Here is a 19,242-nt window from a genome sequence, read left to right on the forward strand (position 1 = left end):
TAATGTTGTCATTGATGAGGATAGTCGATAAGCAGTTTTCCCACTTTTATCTTTGACTTGATTACGTTCCATTGTTATACGAGTATGTGAATGAATGCTATTCTAAAGGACTAAACTTAAAAATAGAAAATCTATAGTTTATTGAAAGTGAACTGAGCGAGCCGTTATTGTTTGTCAGTTTTCATAAAACTCTAACAAACACTGACATAGTTACTCTAACAAACGGCCAAGCCACATATTTCGACTAAGGTGTAGGGTTTGTGAAGTTAGGGCTTGTAGAGTTAGGGCGTGTAGAGTTAGAAGCTTGGCTCTACATGAGATCTGATAACTTTTTGACAGTGCGAGCCATATGATCTCGTCTTGGCAACATTTTACATGAAAATGTTTTTGGTGGGATTTAATTGAATAGTTATAAGACTACCTACGTTATATTACTTGTCGATGAAAATTAGACTCGGTTTATTTTCATTTGCAAACAAACAAAATTTGTTCAATGTACACATTTTAAATGTTTACTCTCCGTCGTCTTTTCTAAAGAAAGTTTCAAAATATTTTTAGTTAACTTTAAATTACACATTTACTTACCTTGAATACCTCGGTAAAATTTATATCTGCAAATAATAGGAAATTTTAAGTTTCCATAATTATAGAAAGTACATTGGTATTATTAGCAAAAAGAAGTTGTATAAAACTCTTCATGTGATGTTGATGAAATGTCTTTTCAAAGATTTTTTTTTTTATATAAAAATTTTATTTATACAAAATATTATACATATTTACAATTCACAACTTAAGAACTAAATATTTACAGATAGTTTTGGTATAAATCATGTCCGCGTGGAATTGTGCCAAGAATGCTGGCAGCATTTCCCCGTTGAATCGCTATGCCGATTCTCTGGGCAAAAAATGCACCAGCCCTCTTGTCACCAGTGGAGGCAATAAGGCGAGGTGTTATTTAATTTAAATTTTTTTTAGCACTGCTACTCCAAGGTCCAAGTGTTTCGACTGCAAACGGCACAAAGATGTAATTTGGAATTAGTGACGAATATTTGTGCCGTTTAGTCGTTTCAGCTTTTTCCGCTGCGGCTCCCGCTTTTAAGGCTGTTTCCCTGACATGAGACGGAGCAAGTGTGTCAACGCAGGTTGCGTCCCACAAAAGCGCCCGTCCCCTTTCCCAGGGAACCAACGTCAATCCATCAGGTCTCTTGCCATCATTGCGACTAATTCCAGTTGGCTCGATAAGAGCAGGAACGTCGATGGTGGCAAGAGCTCTTTTTATGCTATCGTTTAGGGAGCCGTGGCGGGAAAATCTACCTGAACTCTTGTTACAGGAAAGGCCGTGTAGTCCGAAAGAATCGACCTCTTTTCCGCACGGACATCTGTGTTCAAAGCACAGTGGAGCACCCAACCGGAGACCGAGAGCAATTCTAAAACTTTCATTGTCTAAAAGTGTCCCAAGAACTTTTCAAAGTGAAATGTAAGAAAAAATATTTACAACATTTTGAGAATAATTTCATACATGAATCTTTAAAGTTACACAATAAATGTAATTTTTGGAGTTGAAGAGCTCTTGGATAATGAAAAAAAAGCAATTAATTCGTACAGGAAGTTACTGTTTAAGCTTAAGTATTTCTTTAACAGCTTCCCAGGACAGGAATTAAATAGAATAGATATTCAAAATTTCAAAGAAGAATCAACTCCAGGATACTGTGCGAATTCAGGGTCTGAAACACTTTTGCTCAATTTTGTTTAATACTGTTGGTGCTACTTTGGTTTTAGATAAAAATAATGGATTAGTGTTTAGTATAACTCGAATATTCTGACTTGAGCTATAATCTAAAAATAAATTCTATTTGCCTTTCTACGATTTTTAAAATTTTGTTTAAGTATGTACGTTTAGTTGTCTTTTTTATTATTTATTAAATCAGTTTTGCATTGTTTTTTAGCGTTCTATTCACTACTTGCTAACTTTAATCATATCCAAAAATTGTTTTTTTTTGGTAAAGATTAGTATTTATTAGTATCTTAGTATCGTAGTATATGTAACGAATTTGAATGCGTCAGTATACACCTAATAAATAAATGAATCACAAAACAAAAAAATGAAATCTACAATTCTAAGGTCGTGTTTTGTTGTGTAGGTAATTTAAACTAATAATTTATTATTATAGCTCAGGGAAACAAGTTTGCATTTCGTTGTCCTAACGTTCCTTAAAAAAAAGTAAGGATAAAATTTGATTTTGTTAATCGTCCATTTTTATTAAGGTACACTAAATTGAAAATATCATATTGTTTTCTAATGTTTACGCGAATTTCACTCATTATAATGAAACAACTTTTTTTAAGGAAACATAAAAATTATTAAATATATACTTGAATACTTACTAATACAACACATTAATATACAGGCTGACCCCTAATAAATTTTCTAGAATTTTGTGCACTTAAAAACAAGCTGTGTTTCTTACTGTTAATTAAAATACGACATACAATCCGTGTCTTGTCACATCTATTTGTGACTCATAATGAATCGTGATATTCAATAAATTAAAGCAAGGATTACGTAAGACAGCAGCAAGTACAAGGTCCTTAAATAGAACACTTATTGTTAGACGCTTGGCACATGTCCATAACATTGCTTTCTAAACATATAAAACTTTTTTATATAATTCAATTTCCGGTCCAAATCTGTATACGATATTTTTAATAGTATAGTAACTTTTTAGAATATAATAGTTTTTTATACAAAATAGTTTTACCAATAGTATTTCGCTTCAGCCTGAAATATCCCACTGCTGAGCATAGGCCTCTTTCCCCACGTAGGAGAATAATCGGAACTTAATCGACCACGCTGCTCCAATGCGGGTTGGCGGATATATTCCTTACTATGAGTAACGATCGCTATCAGGTGTACATGACAACCGGGACCGACGGTTTAACGTACTCTCCGAGGCACGGTGGGGAGACCCACAAGGACTGCACAAACACCCAGACCACGGCAAACACCTGTATGTCCAATACAAATGTTTGTCATGTGTGGGGATCGAACCCGAAACCGCCAACGCAACAGGCACAATCCATGGCCCTGACTGTTGCGCCAACGCGGCGTCGCAATTTATTATTATTAAATTAAATTTAAAAAATATTAATCACCAATACAATACAATTTATTTATTTTGTGATACAAAGATCTATATCATCACAACTAATCGATTGTAGTCTAGAGAGATGCAGATCAGAGCCTCATATATAATCTTCTAATACATGCTTTTCCTTTGGTTTTAAAACAAAATTCATTATTTTTTAACTACTACTATCTTCGCTATGTAAATAATAAAATAATAGATAGATCTCACTTATGATACTCAAAGATACAAGTAGTGGTTTCTTTATCTTTATTAGATTGTCATCACTGTCATTTTTAAAACCCAAGAAGAATATTAAACGTTTCTTGAAAAAAAAATTAATATAACATGCCTACAGTAATTACTATTTAGATATTTATTATTAAGTATATATATATATATATATATATTTATTTATTTATTTATTTATTTATTTATTTATTAAACTAATAGACCAAGCTCTATATGGCATGAGTCATTATTTGCTCTATATGGTCAACACGATGCGATCTTTTAATGTGTATTCCTAATAAGTTTATTTTAATAGCTGTCTAGATAAACGTAGGCACGGTATAATTCGTTAAAATACCTTATTCCACTATCATCCATATCGAATACCAATCTTAATAAAAAAAACGATGTAGGCCGAAGAAATTTATTTAAAATTATTTACGGTTCACATAATTTACGTTATAGTTAAAATATTCAGTTTCTTATTCAACTCTACTGCCTAGACTCATATGGAAGTTTCCGCGTAGGTCCTTAGTTAACGACCCACGTTTGTTCCCGAGGTTACGACAACGCCAGCCTCGTATGTTCATGCTGATGAATACCTTTGTATTATTATTCTAAGAGAATATTCACGTCTAAGGCTACAGTATGCGCATCTATCAGCATTTTTCTAATCCTCTTCCTGGTGTTTTACTAATTGTTAGTTGACAATCATACAAACAATAAACCTATAAGGAAATGAGTTTGTGACATCATTTATATTATATTTTCAAAAAATAATAAGCTGAAATTAAAGTAGCAAGTTTTTTGAACATTATTCGAAAAGTCATGACTATAAAAAAAATATTTTTATTGTATTATGAATATATATCTAAAAACTAGCTGTGCCCGCGGCTTCGCCCGCGTTGAAATTAGTGTGTCACAAAGTTTTCCCAGCAAACTTCCAGTGAAACTCTCATCAAAAGTGGCTTTTCTTGGCGTTCCATAAACCTTCCTCTTGCCAATGGTGGAGCCCTCTCTGCAATGGTGAAACCGCATGAAAATCTGTTCAGTAAATTTTGAGCGAATCGATCACATACACTTTTGGAGACTTTGTTTATATACACTTACTGTTGCCCGCGACTACGTCCTCGTGGTTATGAAGATATGCATTACTATTAAGAAGTTTAACGCAAATTATTTTTTTATTTCAGTCACTTGAAATGCTTATCACACTGAGTAACTTTTTAAAAGGCACAATTTAGTATAATTTAATAGTTATTTTTATAAAATTTCTCTATACACCACATTTTTGGTTTTATTTTCAGGCTGTATATGTTTCATAAAAAATACCAACCCCAATTAAACCCCCTTAGCGATGGAATATCGTAAAATCCGTTCTTAGCGGACGTCTGCTAACTATAATCTACCTCCCTGCCAAACTTTATCTTTGTCCAACCTGGATGGATAGACCATCCAGCGGTTTTTGAATGCTCGTGATGAGTGAGTCAGTGACCTTTCTCTTTTATAGATTACGATGCATTATTTGGACACCTCCTCATCATCTATAGAGCATACATTTTAAATTTCAAGTCTCTTACTTCAAAAACATAGGTCTTTCATACAAACTTCCAACCCCCGTTTTACCCCCTTAGGGGTCGAATTTCGTAAAATCCGTTCTAAGTGGATATCTACGCTCTATAAGGAGCCTTCCTGCCAAATTTTAAGTTTGTAGGTGTTATAGTTTCGGAGATTTCGTGATGAGTGAGTCAACCTACCATCCCCCGTTTTAACCCCAAAAGGGAGTTGGTTTCTAAAGACACATTATTTAGACACCTTCTCATCATCTATAAATCATACATTTTAAATTTCAAGTCTCTTACTTCAAAAACATGGGACTTTCATACAAACTTTCAACCCCGTTTTACCCTCTTAGGGATCAAGTTTCGTAAAATTCATTCTTAGCGGATGTTGACGCCTTATAAGGAGCCTACCTGCCAAATTTCAAGCTTATAGATGTTATAGTTTCGGAAATTTCGTGATGAGTGAGTCAACCTACTATCCCCCGTTTTAATCCCAAAAGGGAGTTAATTTCTAAAGATACATCATTTGGACACCTTTTCACCATCTATAGAGCATACATTTTAAATTTCAAGTCTCTTACTTCAAAAACATAGGACTTTCATACAAAATTCCAACCCCCGTTTTACCCCCTTAGGGGTCGAATTTCGTAAAATCCGTTCTTAGCGGATGCCTACGTCTTATAAGGAGCCTACCTGCCAAATTTCAAGTTTGTAGGTGTTATAGTTTCGGAGATTTCGTGATGAGTGAGTGACCTTTCGCTTTTATATATATTATAGATTATAGATATCACAAAAGGTATATCGCAATATATATATATATTACACAGTACACACATCACAGAAAGATTTGATAAAGCAGATATAAGTATTTTATTAAACTATAGGCTCAAAAAAACCACAGCTACTTCAAACGCCCAAAAATAGTACAAAAACTTAATAGCATTTAAATTATATAATATATGACAAATTTTATTGTTTTGAAATAATTTTCATGTTTCCAAATACAATTGTATGTGATAAGGATATTACAATCCTTAAACCTATGAAATCTAAGGTAAATTTTATTACGTAGTTAAGTAACTTAGTTCTTTTTAATAAATAATTAAAGCTTTTGCCAACTAGGGTGGGTACGTGCGTTGCGCTAGAGCGAATAAACGATATCTTACTTCTAGAGCTAATGCATTCATTGAATATAGTATATAGAGCATATGAAGAAGATTTAGTGTCCTCAAAGTACGCTCCCTGTTTGATTATATAACTTTCGATATAAGTAAATAAAATTCTTTAATTACATACCTATATGTACTTTATACACATAAAAATACTAAATGAGATAATTTTAGATCATATATCATGAATAATATAATGCAAACAACTGTTTTCAATGTGTTTTAATTGCAAATATTGCCTTGACACTGTATATTATGGCTGGAGCGTTTTACCTGTTTATATTTTCCTGTCAGTTATATTTTGTTCAAAATAAATGATAGATTTGAAAAGTATAAGGACATAACTTGTCTCGTTTTCCACCCTTCGAACATTTTTAATTTATGATTGTATTCAACTATTATCCGTAATTAAACCAAATTCCGTGGAATTCCATTGCTTCACGGCGACCTTCGAGGCCTACTTAGCATCTATTGTTCAATAAAGTGCTGGTTCCGTGCGTCTCTAATTCGTGACTTAGCCATTGTTTTTTCACATAAGCCCGATTTTACGGATAGTGCACATCGCGGGAAGACTGCACCCACAAAAACATAACGATATACCTACAAACGTTTACACGTTTTTATAAAATAAGGCTCATTTAGATTTTTCGTACTTCATGATTGAAGAATAAAAAACCGTCCGAGTCGAACTCGCAAACAGAGAGTTCAGTGACAAAAATTTTTAAAAATATATTTATTATATGATATAATTAAAAATTTACGCTTTTCGCACCAAATTTCATAATTCTGAATCCACGGGAAGTACCCTGTAGGTTTTGATTCCTTTGCGAGTGTCGAAGATTGTGGGGATAAACGGCTGTATCTTTTGATTGAGTTGGCTTAGAAGTTTGATTTTTTCATAGCTCCAAGGAACAGCAGACCTAAGTATTTCATATGAATTTCAGCTTAATACCTCTACGAGTTCCTGAGAAAAAGGATCTGGACAGACAGATGGACAACAAAGTGATCCTATAAGGGTTCCATTTTTCCTTTTGAGGTACGGAACCCTAAAAAAGAGAATATTTACTGTTCAAAAACACTTACTTATGCATTTTGTTGAAAATAATGTATTACAGTGCTTTGTTGGCACTTCGTTAGTGCTGGGTGATTTTAATTTGGGTAGTATGTCATGGTCTATGAACACTGAAAACCGTTCAACTGTTTCTAACAGCACACTACATGTCATCATGTCTGAATTTTTATCCCTCAACGACTTAACTCAGTACAATTTTGTTTATAATAACAAAAATAAAATCCGTGACTTGGTGCTTTCAAACAAATCGGCAATCTAACGTTTTACCTAATCGTCGAACCTGCACCTGATTCATTTTCCGATAGTAATGCTCCTAGGTGCTGTTTTCGGAAAACAGATTATGAGAAAATTCAATAAAAATTTTAAAAAAGATCGTTTGGATAATTTATAGACGATGGGTGACTCTGTTGATATTATAGTTAGATATAGATAGGTACTCGTTCGAAAACATGTGATATTATGTAAGCCCAAAAAATTAAAAATATTCATGGTTAGCGGTTGGTTCAGTAGAGGTAAACTGTATAAAAGAGAAATACTTATACAGAATAGAAATACGCAAATATTTTGGTGCAATAATAATAATAATAATAATAATATTCTTTATTCAAGTGACCAGTGACTCATTTTGGTTAGTTAACAATATTTCTTACATACTATGTTAGTTTAGTTATTACAATTTTTTTAAATAAATAAATGTTACAGAACACATGAATCACCGCTGCGCCGTTCCATTTGCAACGGCACAGCAATGATTCATGTATATGCAATCCAGTCTAGTGGATATCATGCCCAGAATTCCGTTGGCACTACCCCGCACTCTACGCACCAGAGACCCACATCTTTTTCTTATCAGAGCGTAAAAACAATCAACACGCGCTTCTGCGAACATCCCTGAGGCGCTGCAGTATCGAGGTAGCCCCAACAACACCCTGAACGCGTTATTGTATTGAACGCGGAGAGCACTATAAGATTTTTGAGTATATCTCGCCCATAGGCTGCACGTGTAAAAAGATGTACAATATGCTTTGAATAATGTTATCTTAACATTGGGTGAACTACGTGCAAACCTACGAGCAAGCATATTCGCTCTCACCGACAATGCTCTCCGCTGTCGTTCAATGTCAGCATCATCTTTGAGATCGGAAGACAGATAGTGTCCGAGATATTTAAAATTATCCACTCTATCTAGGATACAATCATTTAGAAATACCGGTGGTAGTTCCTTCGTACACTTGCCTCGGACGTTAAACACCATTATTTGGCTCTTTTTTACATTATAAATTAAGCCGTGTGATTTAGCATACGACTCACATACTGACAATAATTTTCTTATGCCACAGACGGACGCACTCAGCAGCACCATATCGTCAGCGTAGCTAATGTTGTTCACACATACACCATCTATGTAACAGCCAACTCTGGTACTGCTGAGCTCCGCTATCAACTCATTTATATAGATGTTAAAAAGCGTTGGCGAAGTCAAACCCCCTTGTCTCACGCCACACTCCAGGCCATACGGCCGAGACAACGCTCCTTCCCATCGTACATTATTGATCTGGTTCCCATACCAATACTTAAGAATATTAATGAGATCTACAGGTAACCCGCTCTTCTGTAGTTTCTTCCATAAAATATTGTATGAGACCAGGTCGAAAGCCTTGGAGAGATCAAGGAAGCAAGCAACAACTGGCGTTTCCCTCTCTATGTAGTAGGTGACAGCACTCTTAAGACACAGCACTGCGGTTTCTGTTGATAAACCCGGCTTAAAACCAAACTGATTGTCGTGCTGTTGGACGTACACGTTAAGCTGTGTATTAAGAATGCTGTCAAATACTTTCGAAATTACAGTTGCTAACGAAATGGGCCTATAGTTATTCTTATCAGCGTTGTCGCCCGTTTTATTTTTGATTATAGGAACCACCACCGTACGCATCATATCATCCGGCATATAACTATGATTTAAACATAAGTTAAATAACATACATAAAACACGGGGTAAGTGAGGACCAGCCGACTGCAAATGTTCAATGCTAAGACCATCGTGACCAGGTGACTTACCTCTGGTCATTGACATTATAGTTTCAGCAATACTTTTAGTTGTTATTTTTGTCAACCTGTTCACTCCGGTCCCACCATCCCACACATGACTCGACCGACCAAGTGGTGACTTTACAGAGAAGTGATCCATGAATAGATTAGCAATCTGTTCAGGATCAGTCAAACCGCTGATGCTCACAGGGATACCCGGCTTTGGTTGCAATCTGTTAGTATGCTTCCAAAAGGATCGAAATTCTTTTTTAGTATGATGAGATGCTAATATATCCATTTTAATTTGTTCCGCGTGATCTTGGCACCATTTTAAACGCGATTTAAATTTTCTTTTAGCCTCACACATTATTTGATAACAATAACCGTTTTTCGGTCTTCCTTGCAACGACCATAGCTCAAACTTAAGCCTGGCATCCGCACGAGCAGCAGCGACATGTTTATTCCAACCCGGTACTACCCGCCTGCCACCCCTGCTACGTACACAACTTACAATGGCAGATTCACTTAGACTCGCTACAATATTTTCGTAAAGGTTACTTATGATAGTTCTGTGACTCGGATCACTACAACTGATGTCACTACACTTACGAAGCTCATGTGGGAAATCGATAACACTCAACCTTTTATGACATTCCTTTAGGTAAGTTTCAGTCTGTTGTGGGTCCCTGTCACCCCACACGACTTTGCTGCGTTGAATATTAGATTGCATTTTTATTATTGGAATAACATCCAAGTTACATTCAACAATTAAGGGAAAGTGATCCGACCACGTCATATCATAGTTTACATACACTTTTTTAACTGTTTGAGCGGCTGCTTTGGTCACAACACAATGGTCCAGCCATCGCTTAGAGCCATTAGCTTCACTAATAAAAGTATAGATATTAGAAAAAGGATTTAACATTTCAAAGTCTATGCATAACCATTCTTGGTCATTACAAAACGCTATAAGCTCGTCATAGAAGCGCTCGAAGGGGTGAGCGTTATAGTCACCAAGAATATACGCACAGTCCACATTACAATTGTCTATAATTGCACTTACCGAGCTCATAATGTCCGTAAAATCCGTTAAGTTACTCAGTGAATCCGTCGGCATATATAAGCTCACTAATAAGACTGACCTTTGATTTAACACCATTTTCACTGCACATACACGAGAGCTATTACACTGTACGACAGTTACATTTTGAAAGATCTTACGCCTCCACAGCAGGGCTACACCGCCATGAGGTCTACCACGCAGTATTCCCACCGAGGTATCAACGGCTGACACGCCTGTACAACTGAACTCGTCACTGATGGTGTTCAGAAAAGGTATTTCGTCAGGCAACAGCCATGTCTCCTGGAGCGCCACAACATCAGCTGTTTTACATAAATCACGGATACTATCTACAGATCTTTTTACGTTCTTACAGTTAAATGTAGCAAACTTATAAATATTTTTATTTTTATCCATTTTGTGTTTTTATAACTGAGCCGATATTTTTATTTCGTGACACTTTAAAATTAATAAAGCGACGAAAAATAATCCCTTTCGGCCATAGACTCTCGTCCAAGAACAGAGGGACTTTACTTTGTAGTACAAAAAATTTATAAGCATTATATTCACATTCACGTTGTATCGATATTCTCTCAAGTTTAACCGTTTCTTGAGTTTTCTTATGAATATAAGTAGTGATATCCGATTCAGAAGTATTCTTATGAACATTTGTAATGAATAGGGGTGTGTGTCGCTCTGCAGCTCTGAATTTTTCCTCCGCATCAACTACCACGCTCCCTGTTTTCCCTGCAATATAATTCCTTCTCTTTCGTCCTTTTTTTTGGACTAGTTTCCACCCCTCATTTGGGTTAGATTTCGTTTTCGACTTTGTGACTATCGCATAAGACTTATTTTGCGTTGTCTTATCGCCCTCACTCAGCTGACAGTCTTTACTGTCGGGTGACTCATCGCTTACCGATCGCACTAACGGACTTTTGCTCATAGTAATTTGATTACTACCGTCAACGCTTATTTTATTTAAACTTTTAAAACGGGGACTATCAATATTTGGAAGATTTATTTCATTTTCGTAACAACTTATAGTTGATTCATCCATATTTGTTAAGCCCATAGGACCACTATCTTGGTACGCGCCCCTTTTAATGTTTATCTTAGAAGCAGACAGAAGCAATGTTTTGGTGTTTGAACTTTTGAGAAAACGATTTCCAAATTATTAAAAGAATCTTACGCTAAATAACTGGAGCGTTTAGAAAGAACTACGGCTGCGGTAAAATCCTAAGTTGTTTCGGTCCTATCATTAATATATAAAAAAAGCTGATGAAAACACTTGATGTCTCAAAAGAAGCCATAATGGTATTACCGCTATGTTTGTGATAAGGTGTAAGGTAATTTTGGTAAAGTCGTTAACAGTAATTATTATTAACCGTCCCTTGAGCATCGGAGTCTGTCCGGCTGCCTGGAAAGAAGATGTAGTGATTGCACTTTATAAAAGTTTTGATCGAAGTCGTAACTATGACTTTTAAGACTCTGGGATTTGTTTTGCGCTACTGTAAGCACTTCAAAAATGGCCAGACAAGATTTTCACTATTTTCAGCACTATTGCACAGCATCTTGAAAGTGGAAGTATAGTTTGGGGTTCTAACTACAATATTTATAAAAAAAAGAATCGAAAGTGTACAAAAAAGGTCATCAAAAGGTCAAAAAGGTATCAAGCTACTATAAAAGGTTATCTCATTTTAATGTCCTTTCTCTTCACACCTTTTATTGAGAGATTTAAAAATTCATATAACGGTCGTCATTCCCCAATATATACAATGATCGTCATTAATTATAATAGCATGTTCAGATATGTAAATTCCTTAAATTGTAAAAACAACAAACGTAAGCATAACTCAGAATACCTGGCCTTGACGTTTTTTGTAATAATTCAATTAATTTTTAGAATATAACAACAATGTATCTTATTAATAACTAGATGTACCCGAAACTTCGTCCGCGTGGAAATAAAAAAAAATATTGTTCAGTTCGTATTTATAAAATAAATAAATCTCTAAAACAATACTGGCCTAAGTTACTCCTTATTACATCAGTTATCTGCCATTGAAAGTTCCGTTACAATCGGTCCAACTGTTTCAGAGATTAGCCGGAACAAACAGACAGACAGATAGACGAAAATTGTAAAAAATGTTATACATAAACTTAACTTTATTTTTATAAAAATTACCGTTTTACGTACTCAGACTTGTGATGATTATTTAAATTTCAAAATAATAATTTGACAATTACAACACTTGATTGACAATTTAATCTATACATAGGTACGTGAAACAAAAACTTTGTACCGCTTTTCACGAAAATTTCGCGGAGGGAGGGGTATGAAATTTCGCACACTTATAGACTACTAGTTGTGCCCACGACTTATTGGTTATTATATATCTTTTGGTTTATTTTGGATTATGACCACCGTCGTTTGGGTATTTACTCTGTTCAACATCATTCTTTAAATTGGCATAACTTTTTTATTTATGAACCGATTGACATAAAACAAACACTAAATGTTAAGTGACGCTTACCACAATATATTAGTAAATCACATCTAAATCGGATAAACCGTTTCTGCAATTAGTGTGTACAAACGCAACAGACAATAATTCTAACGATTATTGTTTTGGGTGCTATTGTTTTTTCTCATATAACTTCCATGTACAGACGTTACATTTTTATTATATGCATTAATATAGAGAAAAAGTGCGGAATGCTAATATTTTTTTTTAAATTATACATAAAAAAATACACTAAATCAATAAAAAAACATTAAACACACTACCATGTATTTGACACACACACGCATATATACCTACTCTTTTGTTTATTTTTAAAGTCTGTGGTAAGATTATGGTCACATTCCGACCACTATATAGCCAACCACTAGTTTAATTTATTTTGTAAAAAATGTAATTTGTATTAATTTATACACCGACACTCAATGGTAACAAACTTTTTTTCTTTTTGACTCTTATTTTATTTTGCTCTCTGACATTAATGTAAGATTTTATTTTGAACATATTTTACTGTTTGATACATGGATGGTTGTTCGATTGGTTTATATTACGTTGATAATATTGTAAGGAATTTAAGAACACCTGTAAATATTAAGCGCTCTTCTAAATACCGATGATGCTCACTTTTGTATTGTTATATTTTAACTTAGATGTCTTTTACTATAGATTTTTTTAATTCTTTTAATTTAGTTTCTGACTATAATTTTTAAAATTAATTTCAAATATTTATTACTGTATACTACATGGACAATTTTTATATTTCTTTTGTTTAATTTTGTTGTTTTTTTTTTTACTTTCAGGTGTGGGCGTGTAACGCGCTAGCTGCTCTAGAAGGTTACAGCGCGCAACAAGATACCGATCAGTTCCACATACAAACAGACGAAGATGACGACCGATATTTCGTTTACCAAACCCACAACGGGCAGTACCGTAAAGAACGACGACTTAAAGATGGTTCTGTAGTCGGTAATATATTATATTTAGTAACGTATTACAAATAAAATATTAAACAAAATTGCTGAATAAAATTGCTCATTTACTTAATACTTATACTTTTATACATACATATAAATACACACAAACACAAAAAAAACGACGAATTTAAAATGTAAGGAAGGTAAAAAATACATGTGAAGTAAATCAAACCGAAAAATAAGACTGCTTAATACTATGTTAATAAAATTATATTTTCTTAATGGTATAAATCTTGTTTTTCTAAATAACAAGACTTTCGAAAAATTAATATTAAGGCACGTTTATTCTCAAACAGAATTGTCATAACTATAGCATAATAAATTATAACCAGTATATCGTTAGGATACAAATGCTATAAAAGCAAATTACTACCGCATACGAACCTCTAAAATCAAATATGAACTTGATTTAATCCCTGCTACTCAATCTTGAATTAACACCCACGTTTAAAATAGTCATACAAGCCTGCAAATCATACAAATGACTCCAAAATATATGAATCACTGTTAAACTAAAATCTTTTTAAATTTATTTCCAGGTACTACGGGTTGGGTGGGCGCTGATGGTTTTTTAAGACTACAAGACTACATTGCTGATGATCAAGGATATAGAATTTATAAATCCAAGACCGTTTACGTGGGAGAAAACCGTCCAATAGGGGTATAATCGATTTCTATTTCTTTTATAGTGTAGAAATTTAATTTTAATATTTTTTAAAGTATATGAATTTAATGTTGATACGACACATTGTTTTATTTTCAGGAATCTCTAAAAATTGCGAATACGGCACCTACAGATTCTGGTTTTAATATAACCCCACCACCAGCACGTCATCCGCCAAGAGGAACTCCTCGTTTCAGCACAACAACTAAAGCTCCAAAGACGTATTCATCAACTCATAATATACAAAAACTGTTTCCTACAGAAATTTCTATAACACCTCCACCTCTATATTCTACTTCAACTTCAACGCCTAAGGTAGACCTGTCACCGAACTCTATTGATTCATCGACACAGTATGACTTAAGGCCGACTCCAATCACAGCAAGTGAAGCGTCTTCATCGCCGAATCCCTACAATTACGATGCATCGAATACGAATACATTAGATGAGTATTACGCGAGTGATAGCGCACCTCATGAACGTTTTGATATAATCAATCCAAATTCCTATAGACACGCAAACGATTGGACCAGACGGCAAAAGCCAAGAATACGTATCGGGGACGGTTACACACCGCAATTCCCAGGGTATGATGGCGTTGCATTTAGAAAGAACGGATTCCGATACTATCTTCCTAAGCAATATCATGAAGAAGAAACCCAAGAAGTGGATGAAAGAACTGGTAGTTTTGGTTATATAGATCCATTTGGAATTCGTCGAGTAATCTATTACAATACGTCGCCTGGTCAAGGATTCCAAATACGCAAGAACAATAGGTATGTCGGTCATGATGCCACTCCGTATGATCCAAGACCTGTAAAGTGATTATCATATACAATTATTCATTGTGTTGTAGTTACCACTTGTTGAACAGTATTCTTAATTTAAAAAAAAATCTCTAATTATTTACGAGAGACAAAACGATTGATCTTCGAACGAAACCTCTTAGCCGCATTCTTAGAATTATAAATTTAATGTTTTAGTCATAATTTTAAATTAACAGATTTTTTATAACTTTCAAAAATCACGTGGTTTTGCAGAAAAAAGTATAATTACGGTCATATAATTAACTAAACTAATAATAATAAACAATTTCTTAATCCTTTGTGCCAAGAATTGAATCTGAACGGACGAAAATAAGTTATTGAATTAATTACAAAAATTGAGTAACATAAATATTTCATGTTACTGGCTGGTAGTTTCCATGCTTAGCATTTACCGTAATAACGATGTCGTTATTTGTAATAAAAGACTAAAAAGGAAACGTGTAGTAGTTTAGTCTCACGTAGAGAACATTGAACTTGACTTCATTTGTTGTTAATTCATTTTTTTATGAAGATGTGGGTGTATTATATACAAGTTTTACCATTTAAGGGTAAATCCTTAATAAAGAATACATTTCACCATTCTATTTTCGTCTTTAGAACTATGACTACATATGTATATTATGTATTTGTACAGTGCATACCTAATTTATATAAAGTTACATTTAAGTATAATTTTTTGTACAATTACTTAAAATTTAAGCTTGGTGACAGTGCTTACGGAGTTATAGCGAATGACTGGTCATTTTTTATTATATATTATACAATTTAATAGGAAAATAATGACTTCTTGTTGCTGTAACCGTTAAGCGGGAAATATTTATATCACTTATTTAACTAGATAACCAAATAAAGTATTATTTAAAATTTGATAAGTTTCTTTTATGCACCTAATTATAACGATAACCAAACATTTTATGTTTTTAGTGTTATTACACTTAATAATGGTTTGTAAAGATTATATTTTTTTAGTTTTTATTATTTACACACATGGTGAATGTATGTCACGTAGGTACTGTAATGTATTGATTTACAATATACTATACTGCTGGAAAGTGGAAACATTAAGATAATTCGAAAACCTGAATAAAATATACTTAACTCCAACAATTTTTCGACGAAACTTTATTCCTTCATCTTCAGTCATTAAATATATAATAGTCATCGCAATTAATATATTATTTATTGTTTTTACATAAATCTAAATCTTCTTCTTCTAATCATCTTCTAAATTAATAGGTCAGCCACAAATAACGAGTGGCTGAATGATACTATTTTAGCCACTAGTTATCTTCTACGAAAACTTCTCTAAATACCACTCAGCATGGTGGTTATTTTGTAGCATTTAAATTTGTAGCATGCATTCTACCAAAATACTTCTAAAATATGACATCAAATAAGATATTTTATGAGTTTCTAATTTTTTAATTCAGTACGTTTAAAATGTCACTCATCCCACAATAATTAATCGTCAAATTTAGCTAAAATTGCCATCAAATAGTAAAATATGGCCACTAATATTACCCAAAAACTATCGAGGGGACACTTAATAAAATACTTTATTTTTGAAATCAATTTGTGTATCTAAATATCGTTCCGTGACGTCTCCGACGCCTTGGAAGGTGCAGCCCCTTCGCCCTTTATTACGTAACAAAACGCAGACACTCTTGCTCGTCCGGAAGAACACTCTAGGGGTAGGGCAAACAAGACTACGTGGAGTTGATGTAAGCTGATTCCGTTCTGTGACCATTTTGAGGCATAAGTCAATGTCCGTTAGATTCCTCCCAAATAAAAAAAAATGCCCGTTGCGTTCATTACAAGCGCGTGCCTACGTTTGTTTTTTCGCAAGCAACGCAAGAGCGAAGAGCTTCCGTAGCACCAGTAATGTCACGGAACGATAATATGCCGATAAACGGTCTAATTTTGAGCTTAGATCTACGGGATTTCTATTTTATTAACCGACTTCAAAAAAGGAGGAGGTTACTCAATTCTCACGTATATATTTATTTATGTATGTTCGGGGATAACTCCGTCGTTTATGGACCGATTTCGATAATTCTTTTTTTGTTGGAAAGGAGATATCCCTAGTTTGGTACCATGATAAGGAAACCATGGGACCCTAGAGAAATCGAGAGAAACTCTCGAATATCCGCATAACTTTTTACTGGGTGTACAGATTTTGGTGATTTTTAATTTAATCGAAAGCCGATGTTTATCATGTGGTCATATTTAAATTTTATCGAGATCTGATTACAACTTTTGGAGTAATCTTTGATAATGCGTATTTACTTGACATTTTTTTTGTCTACCTACGTTGTATTACTTGTCGATATAATTGAAGTCGGTTTTTCTTCGTTTTTTCAAAAATGATGCATTACCTATATCGCGAGTGGTATGTATGGTGGAAACTATTTAATTACAGATGAAACTATTGCAATACGAACGCACGAACGATAATAAACAAATACACGTGACAAACTCGTCGTCGGTATGTGAATCGAATGGCGCTCTCTGATTGGTGCAAATGGCCGGTCGCTGCGGGCTTGCCAGATGAGGCGATTAGTCACGAATTAGGCTCTTTTTAATCCTCAGCGTTGGCAACAACTTAGAAGTACAAAAACCGTTACAAAAAATATTGTTTTTATGTCAATGTCCCAATAAGCTTCCTTTCATTTAACATTCTTTTTCAGACAGATGACAGATGCTAGTGTATTTTCAAACTTTAATTGGGCGACTCCTAAGAATATTTTGCGACTTTCGATCATAGATGGGGCGAGGCGACTCCTAAGAATATTTTGCGACTTTCGATCATAGATGGGGCGACTTGAATCAAAACTTTCTGGCAAGCCTGGGTCGCTGTCGTCTTGCACGCTCGCGCCTAATCTTGCATTGGCTCATTTTCACGATAAAAGAATAAGTATGATGTATTATTTTACATGCTAAGTTCTCAGTTATAAATTTGTAATAAATGATACTGTTTATGTAAGCTTGAATTCTATTTTTTGAGAACTTTGTGTTGAAGCTGTAAAACGTAAAATGGTGAGAAGATGTAAAATTCGTGCCTGTGGTAGTAAATTAAGTGGCAAAAAAAAATAAGAAGGACAAGTAAAAATAATTTTTGATTTTTACTTGACACTCTATAGAATATTTAGTTGGCGTTGAAAAAGGACGAATTAGTTTATTAGAGTATGTTGTTTTCCCGTTGCTTAATTATAAAATAAGAAATTAGATTGCATGGCCAATAAAGAAATGTGTGGCTAGACTTATTATTTCCCTATTATTATTAGAGAAATCAGTGAGTACCTTTTGTAAATAAATAGCAACTTTTTTGACGAAATCGTTATAGTAATTTTTTAAATCAAGTGATCATTTTCGTGAAATACTAACTTCGTTCTGTTACTGTACGTTCTGTTATTTTTAGCTACTTTAGGGTGGTAATTTTGAGACATTTTAGTTATGCAGTTAAGGCAATCATTAATTTAAATATTCCAATTAAAACTTTTAATTTTACGGGTCTTCAATTTCTACGAACTGTCAATCGTGAAAAGTTTAAATAATGACATTTCCTGAAAGTTTCCGATTTTTTCCTGGATTTATTTAATTTTTCATTCCGTAAGCACATTTTACAAAGTATCAGAAGCAGAAGCAGATAGCGATTAATTGTTTTTTATAAAGAATTGTAATAAAAGTAGACATTTCTGTTTAAAAAATATTTAAAAAATTATTATCATATTAACAATTATATGTTCCCGATTACTTATTGAATCTAAAATGGACAAAAAGTGTTACGCACAAATAACAATGATAACGTCGATAGCTGGGTTTTTTAATAAATTGTTTACTAGTAAGTTGAATATTTTTATTTTGTCTCACAATTTATAAGGAAATTAATTCTTGAATATCGAAGTCTGGTGAGAAAAACTAAGGCCAGTAAATAAATGATGGACGCTGTATAGATGTTAGGAAGGCAATAAAATCGAAGATGTCAATATCTGGAATCTGTTCCATTAT

General features: G+C 33.9%; 1 protein-coding gene across 1 annotated transcript in view; it reads left to right on the forward strand.

Annotated features, from left to right (window-relative positions):
- Nucleotides 1–16,098, forward strand: part of LOC123654334 — a 45,076-nt gene extending 28,978 nt beyond the window's left edge. Inside the window, exons 3-5 of the mRNA XM_045590247.1 lie at nucleotides 13,570–13,735; nucleotides 14,283–14,404; nucleotides 14,507–16,098. Of these exons, the coding sequence (XP_045446203.1) occupies nucleotides 13,570–13,735; nucleotides 14,283–14,404; nucleotides 14,507–15,232 (1,014 nt within the window). The 3' untranslated portion in view covers nucleotides 15,233–16,098. The remainder of the gene's footprint in view (nucleotides 1–13,569; nucleotides 13,736–14,282; nucleotides 14,405–14,506) is intronic.
- Nucleotides 16,099–19,242: the final 3,144 nt, after the last annotated feature.

The sequence above is a fragment of the Melitaea cinxia genome, chromosome 6, assembly GCF_905220565.1.
Source record: "Melitaea cinxia chromosome 6, ilMelCinx1.1, whole genome shotgun sequence".
NCBI lineage: Eukaryota > Metazoa > Arthropoda > Insecta > Lepidoptera > Nymphalidae > Melitaea > Melitaea cinxia.